General features: G+C 32.6%; 3 protein-coding genes and 1 non-coding gene across 22 annotated transcripts; 2 read left to right on the top strand and 2 right to left on the bottom strand.

Moving 5' to 3' along the window:
- Positions 1–5844: 5844 nt before the first annotated feature.
- On the top strand, positions 5845–8959 carry LOC123193192 (rop guanine nucleotide exchange factor 5-like). The gene is made up of 7 exons (XM_044606002.1): positions 5845–6295; positions 6677–6793; positions 6904–7058; positions 7230–7304; positions 7386–7676; positions 7797–8153; positions 8235–8959. Exons 1-7 carry the CDS (start codon positions 6007–6009, stop codon positions 8760–8762), a joined length of 1812 nt encoding a protein of 603 aa, XP_044461937.1. The 5' UTR covers positions 5845–6006; the 3' UTR covers positions 8763–8959.
- A 55-nt stretch (positions 8960–9014) lies between these two features.
- TRNAP-AGG lies at positions 9015–9086 on the bottom strand. Its single transcript has one exon. It is a non-coding gene; the product is annotated as a tRNA-Pro (tRNA).
- Positions 9087–9130: 44 nt separating this feature from the next.
- On the top strand, positions 9131–17326 carry LOC123193194 (ABC transporter F family member 3-like). 18 transcript variants are annotated; one of them, XR_006497024.1, is made up of 8 exons: positions 9131–9294; positions 9574–9834; positions 9932–10143; positions 10243–10293; positions 10652–10922; positions 11405–11551; positions 12523–12631; positions 13027–13452. XR_006497024.1 is itself a non-coding variant. In XM_044606009.1 (5 exons), the coding sequence occupies exons 2-4, from the start codon at positions 10048–10050 to the stop codon at positions 12598–12600; spliced, it is 321 nt and encodes a 106-aa protein (XP_044461944.1). In that variant the 5' UTR covers positions 9159–9294; positions 9966–10047; the 3' UTR covers positions 12601–12631; positions 13027–13452. The 18 variants fall into 18 exon arrangements, 5 of the variants coding, with proteins under 5 accessions (XP_044461940.1, XP_044461944.1, XP_044461942.1 ...); XR_006497023.1 differs by having other exon boundaries at positions 9132–9294; positions 10243–10271; XR_006497016.1 differs by having other exon boundaries at positions 9135–9294; positions 10243–10300.
- LOC123193193 lies at positions 13313–15270 on the bottom strand. 2 transcript variants are annotated; one of them, XM_044606003.1, is made up of 5 exons: positions 14856–15270; positions 14046–14258; positions 13828–13903; positions 13677–13731; positions 13313–13580 (listed from the first exon to the last, which is right to left on the bottom strand). In XM_044606003.1, exons 1-4 carry the CDS (start codon positions 14994–14996, stop codon positions 13715–13717), a joined length of 447 nt encoding a protein of 148 aa, XP_044461938.1. In that variant the 5' UTR covers positions 14997–15270; the 3' UTR covers positions 13313–13580; positions 13677–13714. The 2 variants fall into 2 exon arrangements, with proteins under 2 accessions (XP_044461938.1, XP_044461939.1); XM_044606004.1 differs by having other exon boundaries at positions 13313–13567; positions 14856–15269.
- Positions 17327–17774: the final 448 nt, after the last annotated feature.

Raw genomic sequence — 17774 nt, 5'->3', positions numbered from 1 at the left:
AAAAGTTTCCCCCGACTTAAGTTTTAAAAAATGGCAATTTTACCCTAGGGTTTTGTTTTGAAATCTCCGGCATCATCTCCGGCTCCATTGTCGGTGACCTCTCCCTCTCGAAGCATCTTCTCCCTCCGACGATCTCTTTTCTCCTATTTGGAACCCTGATCGGTGTTAGACGTCCGATCTTTGTCTTCCCAGACGAAGACGACAGCTTCGTTTTCGTCTGGGAGGACGAAGAACTTCGTCTTCCTCGATGAAGTTCTTCATCTTCCACCACTTTTTCGACACCGATTGGGCATCCAATGGGAGGAAAGAGACCACCGGAGGGAGAGGATGCTTCGGGAGGGAGACGTTGCCGACAATGGAGCCAAAGATGATGTCAGAGATTTCAAAACGAAACCCTAGGGTGAAACTGCCATTTTTTAAAATTTAGGTTGGGGAAATTTTTAGTTTTTTAAGTTTAGGAGGGTAAAATGAGATAAAATTTCAAGAGGTTAGGGTTCCGTTAATTTTAACTACTGATAGGTGGGTATTTGGTATTATCATAGATAAATGGGGGACATTTGACATTATAGCATACTTGGGTGGGAAATAGTCCTTTGGCCTTTTCTATTTCTCATCCTTATTTTGATGGCCGAAAGATTTATTTTCACTCAAGGTATAATAAAATTTTAAAGTGATATTTTTTAATTTTTAAAATTTTAAACACTCAATTATAAATAAAATTTTGTTTAAAAACTCAGTTAAGGTTAATGACAAAACCTTTTTTTAATAATATTATTAAAAAATTATATAATTAATTTTATTTCCCCCATAAATTTTAAAAAGCTAATATTTTACCTTTGCATAAAATTTTTAAGTTTTAGAAAATCACAGCTCCCCAAACCCTCTCTTGCCACTATCTTCTTCTCCGACGATCATCAAATCCATTCTAAATCGTTGTTGTTGAAGTCTTCTTACTGTTTGACCATCGAAAGTTCAATTTTCAAACGAAAATCGTTTGAAAATTCAAACAACTTTTGTTTAGTGATGATGTCTAGACAAAAATCATCCAGATTTCCAGGTGACATGGCTTTTGAGGGGGAAATACTACTTTTCAAAATTTGAAAACTTTAAACATAGATGAAATTGTTAGTTTTTAAAACTTAGAGAGGAAAATATAATAAATTTTATGTTTTAAATTTTTTTTAATTAAATAACAGTTTTATCCTTAACTTTAACTAAGTTTTTTAATGGAATTTTGTTTATGGGTGTGCCTTTAGGGCTTTGAAAGTTGAAGGGGGTGACTTTGGGATTTCATAATACTTTGGATGGGATCAAGTCATTTGGTCTATTTTGATTGAAACTTTTTTTGCATATACCTTTATCCGTTACAAAAATAATAAGGAATCTTTGTTTTTATCTAACTAAAAACTAATCATTTATCATCATTCATCCCCGTCCCCATTCTAACCTGCACTGACCCAAAACATATTCCAATACTCTTTCAAAATGTTTCCTCCCTTTTCAGACCACTTACCATTTATCAACCTCCTCGTTCTTCTTGTGTGAAAAACAAGTTGTTTGAAGTATAGTCAATGCAAAGGTTTGATTCCTTTTACTTGATATTATGAATACTCAATTAAATTTTCCAAAAATGAGTTGACGATTATAGGGCAAGCTATTGGCTACAGTCCTTAAGCCCAACTTTTCGCAACTTTGACTTTTGTAAGAAAAGAGAGAAAAGGGAAAGATAAACCACAAACAGAAAATCCTTCTATTCAGCCAAACAAAGAAGTTGAACAAAACATTGACTTTAGTCCGACTCATCTATCAGCACTTGCTTAACTCCTTGTTTCATAAACTGGTTGTGGTTAATCTGATCAGACCATGGATAGACAATTCTTTAGTCCACCAATTGTCAGAGAACGAGAGAGGAAAAAAACAAGCCTCAATTCAGATTTAGCAGGAAAGCAATACAAAATTTGGCTTTCAAAGGTTTGCTACATTATCTTAATGGTTAACAAACAACTCCAATTGCATATCAAATTGAGTTGACATCAGGATTTTGGAAAGAAAACAAACTAGGATTGATTTGTTCACATTGATGGCATTTTGGTAATTTTTTAAAAGACAATAGGTATTTGGTAAATTAGATGAGATAGACGAATACATGATGATGGGTATAAGGTTAAGAGATATCTATCTATGTCTCTGTTTGTAAAGATTTTTCTAGTCTTTATCCATATTTATTTTAAGAAATTTTCTTCTCAGAATGAGAACCCAACAATTAGGGTAAAATGTCATTATTATTGAGTTATAAGTTTCCTAAATATCCAAAGAAAATGAAATCAAGTTCGTTTTAGAAAACTTATATTGAACAATTAACTAGTCACTAATTCAGAGAGTTTGGAGGTTTATGAAGATATTCAAGGGAGGGAAAGTGAGATAATGATGGTGAGAAGAAGCTTGTTGATAGAATCATAGGTGAGGCCTAAGATGGTGGCTTTCATGGGAAGAGAAGCATGACTTTCTTCTCATTATCAGAGTCAGTGTTCTTTAGGATTTTGCTAATGATCAGAAAAGAGAACAACAAAGTATTTTGAGAAGTGGAGGATGTTAGAGTAGAGGTAAATTTGGACCTCATGTTTGACAGAAGATTTTATGGTGAAAGGGAAGATAAATCCATGTACAATGAATAATGACTACTATGATTGATTGAGTTGCTGTTAAAGGAGAAGCTTATTGTGATGCAGCGAAGTTTCGTTCGGAGTGACGATGACAATTTATTTGGTTTAGGAGTATGCATAATGGTAATTTTGTTTTTGTTTTTTAATATAATTTTAGTCTAAACGAAATACATTAACCGAATTTGACTTAAAAGTGGAAGAGTATGTGATTTTTCAAACTCACAAAATTTTAGTGGCTTGGAATTGAGTTTCCCAAAATTAAGTTTCCCAAAATTTTCCATTGCAAAATTTTAGGGTGGCCATTGAATTATAAACCTATAAAATATTATTCAATGAGACATTGTAGAACATACAAGCCAATGGACAGTTGCCCACGTCATCTCAATTATCTTACATTTACTTTTAAATGGCTTTTATAAAGGCGTTCAAGCAACAAAAAGTTCCACAATATATGATTAGAGAAAAGACATTTTACATCAGAAGTCAGAACCGAAAAAGCTCACCATCTGTCTGTCTTATTACCTATTCTCATCAAACGGCTACTTAACCATTCAAATTCACTGAGCACTTTACCATATTACCCTTCCACCGAAAACAAATATTACAAAATGTACCCCAATCTTCGTCACGACAAAATATATATGTCTTGTAAAAATATTGTAGTAAACAATATAGGAAGTGAGATATGCCCACTACGTTTGTGGCTGCCAATCTGGCTTATAATATGAACAATTTAAGTGTTTTAAATAACAATTATAACATTTAGCTTTTAATGGGCCGTTGAAGTTTGGGTCAAAATTAGGTGGGTCTTTAATTATAAATATTTTTCTTAATTTAAGGTTATTTAATTTTTACTGTCTAAATAAAAATGTATATGCAATTACGTTTTTAATAAAGCAGTCAAACTCATGCGTATAATTTTGACTCTAGAATTTTAATTTATGTATTTCCCCTTAACACATGTTACCTTTATGAATACAAGTATGAATAGCCGTATCTTTTTTTGTTGAATTTAAAAGGTGAATTTTGCACATGTGTTTTAATTGATTATTTGACCTAAATTCTAGTTAAATATTTCATTTTCACACATAAAATTCGATAATTTTCAAGTATGAATGACCGTATTTTACTTTTATCAAATGATATTATATTAGTTTTGAAAAGCAGCTAAATACCCATGTTTTGAAGATGTTAATTGCTATCATTAATTTAAATACGTGTTAAATATTTTATATGCATATACATATATAATTTTTTAATTATAACTGCCGTATTTTTATTTTGGTCAAGTTCACACAATAATTTTCTCTACCCAGGTTGGAAACTTTTGTATTTTTCCAATTTGATTAAATTAACTTTTATAAAATTATTGTGAGAGATCAAAAGAATAAATTAATTTTGAAATTTATCTTATTCTGTCAAACTGTAGTTGCTTCAATTTTCATATAATTTATTATTTTCTTAATTACAATTTTATCAGAAATTGAGAATTTAAAAATGAAAAAAAGGGACATTTGTATTATATATTTCAAATTTTGCTTTAAATGTTTTAGAATATTAATTTCATTTTCTTTAAAATATATTCACTTTGAAAACATATATACATAGTTATATGTGTCATCACATAATTAGAAAATTTTAAATTAAAAATAAAATATATTCAATCATATGATAACACATATAAACATATAACTATTTATATACTCAAAATAGATATACATAATATTGCTCTTATTATAATGTATGAATCATTAGGCCAAATTTATTTTTACATTAAATAATTATTATTTTTAATAGAATAAATAATATTTTTCCATCTAATGTTTGGCTTAAAAACATTTTTTACCCACAGTCAAACTCAATTATTAAAAAAAATAATCAGTGTAAGGGTAAAATAATAATTTTATTATTTATTAATTTTTTAAAAAATTAAAACAATTTCTTTTAAACCCGAACATTTTAAATATAATAATTTAACCCTAAAAAATATTCAAAAACTCACAAATTAATCTTTGAAATCTCTTCAAACTCTATATAATTTGAAATTACTACATAACTCTAGTAGTTGTAACATTTACACTGACCCTTTGATACATTCTATTCAATACTTTAAGAGTATAACTATTATTTTTTAAAACTATTATAGATGAGCTAATATTTCAAATGTTTTCAAAGACCTTTAGATTTTATAGAATTTTCAATAACCCCCTAAAATTTCAAAAAGACCTATTATATGTTCAAAGCCTACCGATTCCCTGTGCTATACAATTATATGAAAAAGATATTTTTATTTATAAAAAGAGATGAAGTACACAAAAAAAAAATGATGAAAGTGAAAGGAAAAATAAATGAGAGACTTCTTTTACAAATTGATTGGATATTTAAAAAGTTATTTTTAATTTTTGTTAATTTAAATGTTATATTATAATTTTAAAAAATAAAATAATATAAATGAAATGATAATTTCACTTATTAATATTATTATTTCATTAATAAAGTTAAATTTTAGGTTTAAAAAATGTTATTTATACTAATCATATGTGGACAAATATTTTAACACTAAACCTTATGTAGACTTTTAAAATTTATTTAAACACTGTATTAGTCTTACTATTGGTTTCATTGGACTGTTTTTCTCATTAAATTAATGTTAACTCTAACTCTGAAAACATTGTATTTAATTTAATTCATAATTGCATTTAAAATAAAATAAATGGAGTTTAATGTAGAAATGCAAAACAAGGCTGAAATTCAGCCCCACAAAGTTAAAAAAATAAAGAAATGAGCTGGAAATGTTAATCAAATTTGTAACCCCATAAAATTCATTAATTCTTAGCATAGACCTAACTTACCTGTCCATTAATTCACTTCTTTTTTTTTTTTTCAATCAAAAAAGCATCAATTACAATATTATAATTTTAGCAACTTTTTTATGTAGAAAAAATAATAAAATTCAAAACTATTAGAATAAATTTAACCCATTATACATATATAAAAATTTTATTTATAAGATAAACATGCTTCTGCAAATTTGAGAAAAGGAAAGGGTAAAATTGTAACTTCATGAGCATTATCAGGGTAGAAAAGTAAATTGTTGGTGTTTCTCATAAGTCCGCCCAAATCTGCCAAAGTACTGTATATTTTATGAATAATTTGAACGAATGTATTAATTTTCACTGAAAGGGAAAGAGAGACGTTAGCATGCCATGTGCTTCATAAAACTTCCTCTTCATTTCAATTTTAAAGTCGAAAATCAAATTTCAACATTTACAAAACAAGACTCTTTTTAAATCGCAAAATTTCCCTAAATATTAGTTCAAAGTTTGTTTTTTCTTTGGAAAGAATGGGGAGTTTAGTGAAGAAGAGTGCTAATGGTGGTAGTGAGACAGTGACTACCACTACCACTGAGTCGGGAGCCGAGTCAAGGCAGAGTAGCAGTTCAAGCGGCTCAAGCTGTGAAGACTCGACAGTTGAAGTGAAAAATATGGGGTCTTGTTCACCCGCTCTTCTGGGTTGGCCTATCAGGAAAGCTGAAGTGTCAAAGAAAAGTTTGGTTTCTGATGAAAAGGGAAGTGATGAGAAGAGCAATTTTGATGATTCGAAATTTAAGAAATCGGGTGCTCTCATTTCAGGTTGGCTTTTTGGCTTTTGGGTATGTTTGGTTGCTGAGAAAACATTCTGCAAAAAAGATAAAGTTTTTGTTTTTGAGTTTAAAGATTATTTCTTTTAGTACAGTCTTACTACTTTCGGGTCAGATGAGGCGTTTCTGTTTGGTTACAGAAAGTACGCAATTTCTGATGTTTCATATTTCAAATTTAAAATATGAAACGTGTTTCAAGTTTCAAGAACAAGTACAGTAAAAATTCAAAATTTCTGATATTTTAATTAACCCCTGTAACCAAAAGGAATTCCTAAACATTGTTCTATGTTTGTGTTTGGTTTAGGTGATCAACATTTGTTTTTATTTTTTTATCTGATTATTTTTTTCTATTTTACTTGGTGGATTGGTATAGAGATGGATATGATAAAGGAAAGGTTTGCAAAATTGTTGCTTGGAGAAGACATGTCAGGTTCTGGTAGAGGTGTCTGCACAGCTTTGGCTATCTCTAATTCCATTACCAATCTATGTGGTATGATCTCTTCTTCATGTGCAGATTTCTCTCTTTTTCAATTACTTTTTAATTTTTTTTGTTGTTTATTATTTAGACTGTGATTGACTATCTTTCGGTATGATTTTTAGCTACTATATTTGGACAACTATGGAGATTAGAACCCTTACCTTCTGAGAAGAAATCAATGTGGCAAAGAGAAATGGAGCTGCTTCTTTGTGTTAGCGATCACATTGTGGAATTGATCCCATCTTGGCAAACATTTCCAGATGGAAGTAAGCTTGAGGTAATGGAAAAATTTATGCTTTTCTGTTTCTTTTTTCTGAAAATGAAAATGCTTGAACTATACTTTCTTTAGTTGCAAGAATCCCAGGAAAAGGGGAACTTTCGAACCTTCCACTTTCACTGTTTGAATTTATGACTTTTGGGCTAAAATGGGTTGTTTTGCTATTTGTAGGTCATGACTTGCAGGCCTAGATCAGATCTTTTCATCAATCTCCCGGCTCTCAGGAAACTAGACAACATGCTCCTGGTAAGATTTCACTTTTGTTGTTTCATCTTTCTCAGCTTGATAGGCCGTTTTCAACTTACCATCTAGTTTAATCTATGACAGGAGATATTGGATAGTTTCGTGGATACTGAATTTTGGTATGTTGATCAAGGGATTATAGCCCCAGAAGCAGATGGATCAGCCTCTTTTCGCAAAACAATTCAGCGACAAGAAGAGAAGTGGTGGCTTCCTTTGCCACGTGTACCTCCTGGTGGCCTCTCTGAAAATTCAAGAAAGCAACTGCATCACACGCGTGAATGCGCAAACCAGATCCTTAAAGCTGCAATTTCCATCAATGATATTACCTTAGCAGAAATGGATGTACCTGATTCATACTTAGAATCACTTCCAAAGGTTTGAAAATCCAAAAGATAATTCTTTTATTTAAGTGTCAACTAAATCATCACAAACTGTTTATTATTGATGCTAGTTTTATGCAACCTTATTATTATTTTTTCATTTGTTTGTTCTCAGAACGGGAGAACCTGTTTAGGGGAAGTTATTTACAGGTATATTACATCAGATCAGTTCTCTGCTGACTGCTTGCTAGATTGCCTTGACCTGTCCTCAGAGCACATTGCTCTTGAGATAGCAAACCGCGTGGAAGCCTCAATATACGTGTGGCGTCGAAGAGCTCACTTGAAGCCCCCACCAAATCCAAATCGTTCCACTGCAAAATCATCGTGGGAAATGGTGAAGGACTTAATGATTGATGGAGAGAAGAGGGAATTGCTTGCTGAAAGATCTGAAAGTCTCTTGCTTTGCTTGAAACAGCGGTTTCCTAGTCTAACACAAACTACATTGGACACCAGCAAGATCCAGTGCAACAAGGTTCAGTTCCCTTTCTTTAAGAGATTCTTTTGTTCCTTTCACTATATATGAACCTCAACTCAAGTTCTTTTAAACTTTCAGGATGTTGGGAAATCCATTCTTGAGAGCTATTCAAGAGTTTTGGAGAGTCTGGCATTCAACATTGTGGCTCGGATTGATGACTTAATATATGTGGATGACTTGAATAAAAATTCAGATAAGCTGTCATCAGTTACAACAGTCAGTGTAATTTCTCATAAGAAAGTTACAATCCCCTTCAGTAATGTGCCTGTCTCAGGCACACCATATAAAGCAACATTTAACACACCAGGCTTCTCACCTGCACCTCTAATTAGCCCTGCAAGAGGGGAGAGAACTCCTTTTCTTGTCAACAACAACAAGGCTAACCGCCGCGGCTTTGGGGTGAAGAGAGTGTTGACAAATTATCTTGGTGTTGACACAAAAGCAAAGATGTGTGGCGATCCAACTGAGGGGATATGTTCAGCTGCAACAAATGGTTCTGAAGCAACAAATGGTTCTGAAGGTTTGGAGCATCAAAATAATTCATCATCAGCCAACCAAAATTTGAGGACGTTGCGCCAAAATCAGCCTCGATATACCGTCTCCTGAGAGAGTTTTGAAGAGGGTGAAAAATACATTGTGAGAATTAGGATTGTTAATGGTAGAGGACATTTTCTTGTGACAATTACTGATGTTTATGAGTTGAAATATCTTGTTTACCCATCTTATTGGTTTATTTGAATGTAACGTAACTGAGAGTTTATAGAATATATATATAAGTATGAGATTGCAGATTGATTTCGTCAGATCAGAGAGTTATCTCATTTCATGTGCCATAAAAAGATTATTAAAATGTTAGCGGGGGCATTCCGAGAATTGAACTCGGGACCTCTCGCACCCTAAGCGAGAATCATACCACTAGACCAAATGCCCTTGATGAAAATGGTCTCAAATTTACATATAATTTCTTTTGCTCTAATACGCTTTTACAAGTTTTTTAAATTAAGAAATGTATAAAATCAGACGAGAAGTTAAAAAGAAAATCGTACTTGGGACTCTGAGGTGTGCGAATGGAAGTGGGCATAAATTTGTTGCTGTTGTGCTGCTCATGATCTTGGTCCCTTGTGCGTTGTTGAATTATGTATGTGTTGTTTTGTTTGCTTTTCTTACGGGCTAGTTACCTTTTGTTGTCCGTATTATTCTTGTTGTGTGTTCTGTAATGGTTTAGTTAAGAACTATGATGCAAGGAGAATGCTTTCTTATGGTTTTAACAAAAATTATGACTTGAAAGTTTGATGTTAATGATATTTTATTTTTTCGATTGGCTTTATTGTTAAATACTACACCGAGTTTGAAATTCTTGTATTGTTGTGGTGTTAGTAGATTGTGAAAGGTGTTTAATTGCTATTAGGTTCTGCAGGATAGAAAATTTGTGGAAGGGTGGCTAAAGCTTTTGCAAGCACTAGCAGTTATTTGCTTAAAATAGTTTGGTGATCTCTAGTCTGTATCTGAGAGTGTTGGTGAGATAATAAACAAAATGACTTTTGACATTAGTGCTTCTTCCACTATGATTTGTGGGTTTGACATGTAAAGATACCTTTAGCTGCTGGTTTCAGTATAAATCCTACTAGATTGTGGAATGTTTGTGCATTGCATTGCAGAAAATGGAAACTCCAATGAGGTACACTTTCATTCTTGAGTTTCTGGTGATTCTGGGTGTTTTTTTGTTCAATTATGGCATTGATGGGGCTAGTGAATGTGGAATCTTCCCCTGATAGGAAAGCTTTTAATCTTGCGCCTGTGCAATGGCAGCACTAGATGAGAATGCTCGAGTATCCTGTCAGTGTTGCCAAGCGGCCAAGAAACTGGCCAGAACCCCAAATGCCTTTCTGTTATGCTGTCTAATACAGCTAAGAGCTCCAGTGTCAAGCCAGAACCATACCCAAACGTTGCAACCTTGCTGATCGTTTTGTGGGTTACCAGTGTTGAGGTAAGCTGGAAAATTTTGTAGATTTTTGCTAAATCTTATTATGCTTCCATCCTTAGGCCCTTAGCTTCAATTGAGACTGCTGGTTCTGGTTTGTTGCAGCTTACACACTGCCTTAAGGAGTGAAGACTGTAAGTTATGATGCCTGTGGCTGTAAGAGGTTACTACTAGCTGAAATCATGATTGATTTTTAGCTTCTTAATTGTTTTTACTTGTCATCCAAGCATTTGAATAATATTAAATAGTCTATTGTTTTTGCTTAACAGAATGTGTTGCTTCTTGTTTAAATTTTTTCTTACAAAGCATATTAACTCAACAAACTAGTTCATGTTTACCATCTCAAAGTTGATGAGTTCTAAGTTCAAAGTGAAAGATAAAAAGAAAGTGAGAGACGGTCTAAAATGTAAAATCGGACCGAATAGTTTAAAAATTACAGTTTGGTTTGAGTTGAATAAGTTTCTATTCGGAAAAAATAAAAGAAAAAATGATTTACATTTTATGCTTTGTTCAGGTGGGAATGAAACCGGACCAAACTATAAACTCTTTTTTTTTTCACAATTTTTTGAACAAAACAATGTGGTTTTGTTACTTTTATTGACAAAACTGAGACACTTGACTCCTTCTGGCTTACTTCTTCATTTGCTTCCCTCAACACAACCTCATCCTTTTCTTTAAGCTCACCACATAAAATCATCGCCTTCACTGCGATTACTGTGTCATTTTGGTTGTGTTTTTTCTTCTACCGCCTTGTAAATCTCCAAAGTTTTAGTCCTTGATCACAGGTAATGTTTGATCTCTCAATTACTTGATTTTAATGTCAATTTTGATTCTGTTTTAGTGATTGTCTTTTGGGTTTAAGCTTAAAGTTAAGGATTTTTTGTGTGGTTTTTTTCTTTTTTCATTTAGGGTTGTGTGGTAAAACTTTAGGGTTTTGATGTTGTGGGGAAGGAGAAGAAAGAGTTTCTGGTGGACCATTTTTATGTTAGAAGAAAACCCCTTTAGGGTTTTAATGGATATAGTCATGAAGGAGAATAATACTATCGAAGAAGAAAAATGGGAAAAGAGAGTAATATTTGTGGACGATGTTCAGATGGTTTCAATGGAATTTATGCTATTCTATTGCAGAGAAAAGTCTTGTTATTGGTTCTTGGCTACCTAGCTTTTGTTTCTTTCTTTCTTTTTTGGTAATATTTTGTATTGTCTGTGGTTTAGTTATATTCCTTTTTAAGTGGTCTTACTAAAAATTTAAAGATTGTTTTTTCAGAGAGAATTGGAGTTTGACGATGAAGTTGAAAAGAGAAATGGTTTAATTGATAAAGATGCTATTGCTCAAAGGCTTGAGGAAATATACAAGAGACTTGAAGCCATTGATGCATATTCTGAAGAAGCACATGCAGCTTCCATTCTTGCTGTAAGTTCACAAATCTTTTTTGTTGTTGGTGAATGAATGAATATTGTGTGTTTTGAGCTTGCAATTATATACATTGGATCTGTGCCAGTCAATAATAGTAATATTTTGGCTTTACAAGAAACTTATGCTAACAGTTGGCTGTGGATCATGACAAAGTAAAACATACTTGTTTGGGAAATGGGCAATGAAAACAAAGGAAAAATGGATTATGTCTAATGGGAATTAGGTGAGGATGTTGAGGGGGGTAGGGATGTTCTATCCTTAAAATTGCCTTCATTGATGATAAACTTTCTTTGCCCTAATTGTTATTTGTATGCTTCCTGTGATCGAAAATCCTCAGTACTTGGTGGGTAGACTTTGCTGTGGAAGTAAAATTGGCTGGTTGTCAAATTCTGATTAAGTGGCCATGCAGATTATTAAGATCATGCATGTGGGGCTACTTGCACCATGGTTATGATTGTTGTCTTGCCTTTCTTTTTTTCTTAAATCTTTATTGTACCGACCCAGAACATTTGAAGGGGCCTTAGTTTCTCTCCAGAAATACAAAGGGAAGCTACAAAGACAATTTCTGGAGGGTGATGAATGTGAATGACTCTGGCTCATGCTTTGTTTATAGAGCCTGATTCGTTGCTGCTTGATGAACCTACAGTGTGTTATATATTTTATCCTTTTCGATACAGGCATGTTACTTAGAGTTTTCTATGACTGTAGATAGACCGTTGCATATTATTTTTTCATCTGCATAATCATCTTGATCTTCATGCTGTCCTGTGGCTGGAATCATACCTTGTGAAATGCCAAAAACATTTATTGTTGTTTTTCATGCTTGAAAATTTTTAACAGGGTAATACTAATGAACTGTGTGTTTTCTCATTCAAGGAGCTAATTATTTTTGAGTAGTATTCTTATCTTTGTCATGCTTGTCAATTTATTGCTATTTTCAGGTGATTACTAATATTCTTCATCTACAGGGACAAAAACTGAATTCTTACAAAGGAAATTACGATTTATTTGAGAGGACACATGATGAACAAATTGAGAACTTTTGAGGCAAATGAAAGATCAAGTCCCCTTATGCAGGTTTTCCACGTTGAATCAATATGTTATCTTTGATGATGTATGTTTTGATTTGATTTAAGTTAATCTTGTTTATTTGTCTGTATTATTTATTTTATTATTTTTATATGCCCTTTCACATTGTTAAAGCCACTGCTGTAAAATACCTTTGTGGCTTCCATTTTGCATAAAATATGTATCCTTGTGTTATTATATGCAATGAGAGAGTTCGTTGGCCCTTTGTGCATCGATAGATATTCAAGTCTGTTTACAGTATATCATAGGGCAACCGAGAGGTCCAGGAAGTCTGGAAACACTCGGATCATTAAAGAGATTCTTCTGTTCATTTATGTATATATTGTATTTCTCAATTTCTTTGACCTCATTTCCACTTTGTTTATTTTTTTGGTTACTGGCAGGCATCTTTTGGATGCTTCTCCTGGAAACGTTAGAGCTGGTAGAGATGGAGAAGACCATCCAGCTGAACTGATTTCCTCCCAGCTGAAAAGTGCAGGTTCATTCATTGTGACCTTCCAAATTTTCACAGTATTATTATCTGAAACTGCAGCTTCTTGAGCCAGCTTAAAAACTAGTAATCCAAATCTGACCAAATGTAGTTTGGTTTAGTTTGAGATTTTGCTAAACCGTTTTTTAAGTTTGGTTTAAAATTTTTCTCAAACCGTATCAAATTGGATCGAATACATCTCTAAAAAACATAGTTCTTCAATTGAAAGGAAAATGGGTTAGTTTCACAAAAGAGACAATCTATACGAGATCTCTTTGAGTGATGACATAAACTTCTTTTCAAATTATGAGAGCTTATTTATATGATGATCTTTGCTTAAGTTGACTAGTTGTAAAAAATGACCCATCATTTGGCAGCAAGTACCACCTTCATTACTTTTCAGTCTTCTCCGTCTAATTCTACCGCTTATTTCTAATAATATAAGATCATAGTTCCTGCAAAATAATACTGACACATTAAATTATTAATGTTTATTCAAAGCGGAAAATCACAAGAATAAATGAAGGAGATAACCAAAGCATAAGACGATTTAGAATAACTTACTATATATGTAGATGGTGACTGCCATTGAGGGCAAGGTATTAATAATAGAGCGAGCCTGTAGAGGCCAAAAAAGGAAAACCCCTATTATTAAAGTGTGAAACTATTAGAAATTAATGAAATAGTAACGCTTTACGAAGAGTAAAATCCTTACCCTGCCACCAATTTCCTCTTGAAGCGCTGTTAGCATTGTTTCCATTAGGGTCATCCTCTCCCATATCTTTTTTAAACTGAAGAAAACCCGAATAAAAATAGTAAATAAGTAGATCAACAAATAAATAAATTTAGTAAATAAGTAGATCTACAAACAAATAAATTTAGTTATTATTTGGCACTGTTATAGCTTGATTCAAGGATTTAATTTAAACTTACAACATGGGGAGATTCAGTGGTGGTTTTGTTTTTTGGAGAGTAATTTTCTTGGCCTCCATAGTAGATTGAGGAGCTTAAATAGCAAGGTTCTGCAGTTTCATTCTGATAAACTGAATTCTTCTCTGTGCTACTGAAAATGCTATTCTCAGCCTTGCTGCTTTCGCCCTGCTTTTTCAGTGACTCCATTATTCCACTGTAAGACCCAGTTGCCATCTGATCATCAAATCAACAAAGAAGAAAAAAAAATTAATATTCAGAACGTGCTGACATAATTTTTTCATTATCTAGTCAGGAAAAAAACATTGGTGTGTCTTTTGATGGGGCAGCCAAGGACACTGGATTATCCATTGAGATAACAATCTATCTATATGTACTTAACCAGTCCAATACACAGCAGTAAAAATATAAAAGAAATCTATCCTTGATTCCTAGATCTGTAAAGGAATAGAAAGCTAAACAGTAAAAGATGCCCTTTTTTTAACAAGTTAAAAAAATGATTCTAGAACTGCAGCTGATGCTAGAACTTTCAGCTTTGGCAGCCACCCTATTTATTGCATTCTTCCTATAATATTCAATTTGGGTTATCCCATTTTTTAACCTAATAAACTTTGAAGATCCCGTGTAAGAAGTAAAAGAAAAACCCTATAACGAACATGAACAAATAAAGCTCAACAAATCCTGATAAAGCAACCAATTATATAGCATAAGCTATCTGGGTAAGTGTTAAGTATCACCACTAAGCTGCATAGCAGAAACAAATCTAAAAAAATAGTTGTTATTTTAGGTAATTAGAAGAAAAATAATGAATACCGTTGATGGTGGTGGGAAAATAGAGCCAAAAATACTAGTAGTGGAGGATGAAGAAGATGAAGAGGAGTCCTTGGGACCAAAAAGATGATCAAAATTTCTGGATGAAGAAGAACCACCAGACTCATGCCTTTTGTTTTCCATGTTAAAATTATCAGCAAAGCAAAGCTAGGCAATAAAAGTAGCTTTCTTTGTCAAGTAACGAACAAAACTACTGTTTGATGGTATCTCTTAACGGGAAACGACCTCACTGACTAAAAAAGACCCTCAAGGAGAGCATGCAGTGGATAAGATTTGCAGAGATAGAGACACACAGATAACTAAGAGGTATATAGCAGAGTAGCACGTGAACATGGCAGATGGTTGAAGATATTGCCAATCGGTCCCTGCTATTTATAGACCCCATAAACCACAGTCCTCTTGGATGCTTCTACCCCATGTGGGTTCATTCATTTCCCCCCCTCTCTTTGACACATGGGCCCTTCTCTTTGAACAAGTGGACTTCAATCCCTTGCAGCCACGCCTCTCATATTCTTTCTCTCATTTTCATTCAAATCTTTACTGAAAACTATTTATGCACCAAAGTAATTTAAGATATGATGTATTTATTCCAGACACTTTTGACTGGTTTTATTTCAAGATCTTGGGAGAGTTTTGAAGAAGGCTCTTAGCACTTTCGAGTTTCTATGGAGATAGATGGATAAGATTGTTCACTTATTTCCTCAACTTGGGCAATTCGGGATATGCTCATTTTCTACAAACTATTGACTCCCAGCAATTCCTCTATCCACCCTTTGTTTGTGTCACCGAAATCAACAAAGATACCAATATACCAAGGGAAAAGGTATTATGGCAATCTTCCTTCCAGATATTTCAAAATCAAAGACAGAATAAATCTTTTCAGAAAGAAGACTTTCTTCCGTTTCGTCAATTTCTTTGAATTTCATCAAGACTTAGTATGTGCTTAGATACATGCAACACTTCCTTGAAATACCCCACTAAGTATATATTCTGATCTTCCAAATGGATTTATTCAAGATATGTTTTGAAGAGGAGATCACTTATGAACAAAAAATTACACGAAGTCACTAGAAACCAAATTGAAAATAATTAACTTAAATGATCCAGGTATCTTCTGACCTGTCTGAATATGTAAGGCAGAAGCTAGCTGGCCAATAAATCAACTAAGGCGGCTAAACATCCGTCCAAGATATGCACTTCTATTTTTTTTTAATGGTTCCAAGTGGATAACGATCACATTAATGTCTAATCTAAATCAGATTAAGAGAATAAATTATACTCGATTGTTGATAAAACAATTTATTTTCTGGATGAGGTTCGCCTTAAACCAAAAAATCCATATCTAAAAAACAAAGATCATATGTAATATTCATTGCCATTTATATGTGCGGTTGGAATTCTTTTGTATCAACTGAATAATTAAACTAAAGCTCTCCATTTACTTCATGTCACGTGTAATCCCACTAGTCCTGGGTGATAAAGCTAGAGTTAAAAGGTTATTACATATAAACCTATAAAATTATATTTATTTATTTTAAATATATAAATAGATATATATTTATTATTTATTATTAATTAATTAAATAATTTTAAATTAAAATAAATTAATATTAAATTATATAATAATATATATAAATATATATTTATTTATATATTTAAAATAAGTATAAATAATATTAGGTTGGATCGATGGAAGCAGATACTTAAGTTTGAGAAATTTTTTCAGAGTCTCGTCAAGGTTCCTTTCGGATAGCTCTTGAGACAGGATAAGTACAAGTATGAAATAAAACTGCCCTTAAATTGTGACACCTTCACGTGCAAAAGTTGACGAATTTTCTAGTGTATAGGACTTCAAATATTGAATTGAAATACCTTCAAAGAAATATTCCCATTTTCTCAGTGTTCTTACTGACCATATTGAAGCCATTTGAGTGAATTTCTTCTATCCAGTCAATATTATAGAAATTATACAATACGTTGAGGTCTCTCCCATGAAGCTACTTGACAAATTGCAAGAAGTGAGAAACAACTATTCTAACTTTTCTAGATTCTAAGCCAATTTGCCATTTCATAAATGGAGTTTTCATATGTCTAGCTAGCTAGTTTTAATTTTTGACACATGTTTATCATTGGCCATATTTGAATATTTGATTTTGAAGCTTTAGATTGTATAAATTCTTTTGATAAATTTACCTTTTACTTATTACAGGCAGTGGAATTATGTGGAAAAATTAGAGGGGATATTTGTACTTGCATGTCACCACCAGCCTCTCACGACGGTAATGAAGATATTTGATAAAATTTCCTGTGTCATATCGAAGCAACCAAGTTTCGTTATTATGAAAAAGTATCTTGTTGACAGTTCTGAAAACAATTCGTTTCAACTTAACTTGAATTGTACCAAAAAAGGTTCCAAATTGTTCGCAAAATGAAAATGAGAGTTTTGGATCAAATTTGGTCAAAAACTGAACAAAATAACGAATGAGATATTGCATTTTCATAATATTGAAAAGTTTCTCAGAATTCTTCCACCGTGTGTAGTACATCCACCACAAAGGAAGAAGGACACATCATTTTTCACTTCACTTGCTAGAGACATAGCAAGCACATTGCTCTATATTAGCATATGCATCAAATTCCAAAAAAGAACAGATGTACAAAAGCCTCCAGGTAACTTCAATAACAATAGAGAGGTTCCATGCATATGAAAATATAGATTCAAATTCCTTTTAATGATATTTTAAAATTAAGTTTTTAACTTATTTGATATAGTAGTTATTGTTTAGTATGATTGGTTTATCGCTTTACACTACCTACTTAAAGGTCAAAATGTGTTTGATTCGCAACAAATTTCATACCCAAGGGTTTTCTAGCATCACGAATTGATTTATGGTCTCAAAA

The sequence above is a fragment of the Mangifera indica genome, chromosome 12 (genome assembly GCF_011075055.1).
Source record: "Mangifera indica cultivar Alphonso chromosome 12, CATAS_Mindica_2.1, whole genome shotgun sequence".
Lineage (NCBI taxonomy): Eukaryota > Viridiplantae > Streptophyta > Magnoliopsida > Sapindales > Anacardiaceae > Mangifera > Mangifera indica.
Note: the sequence above shows the minus strand (reverse complement) of the source record. Positions and strands in the feature narration are given on the sequence as shown.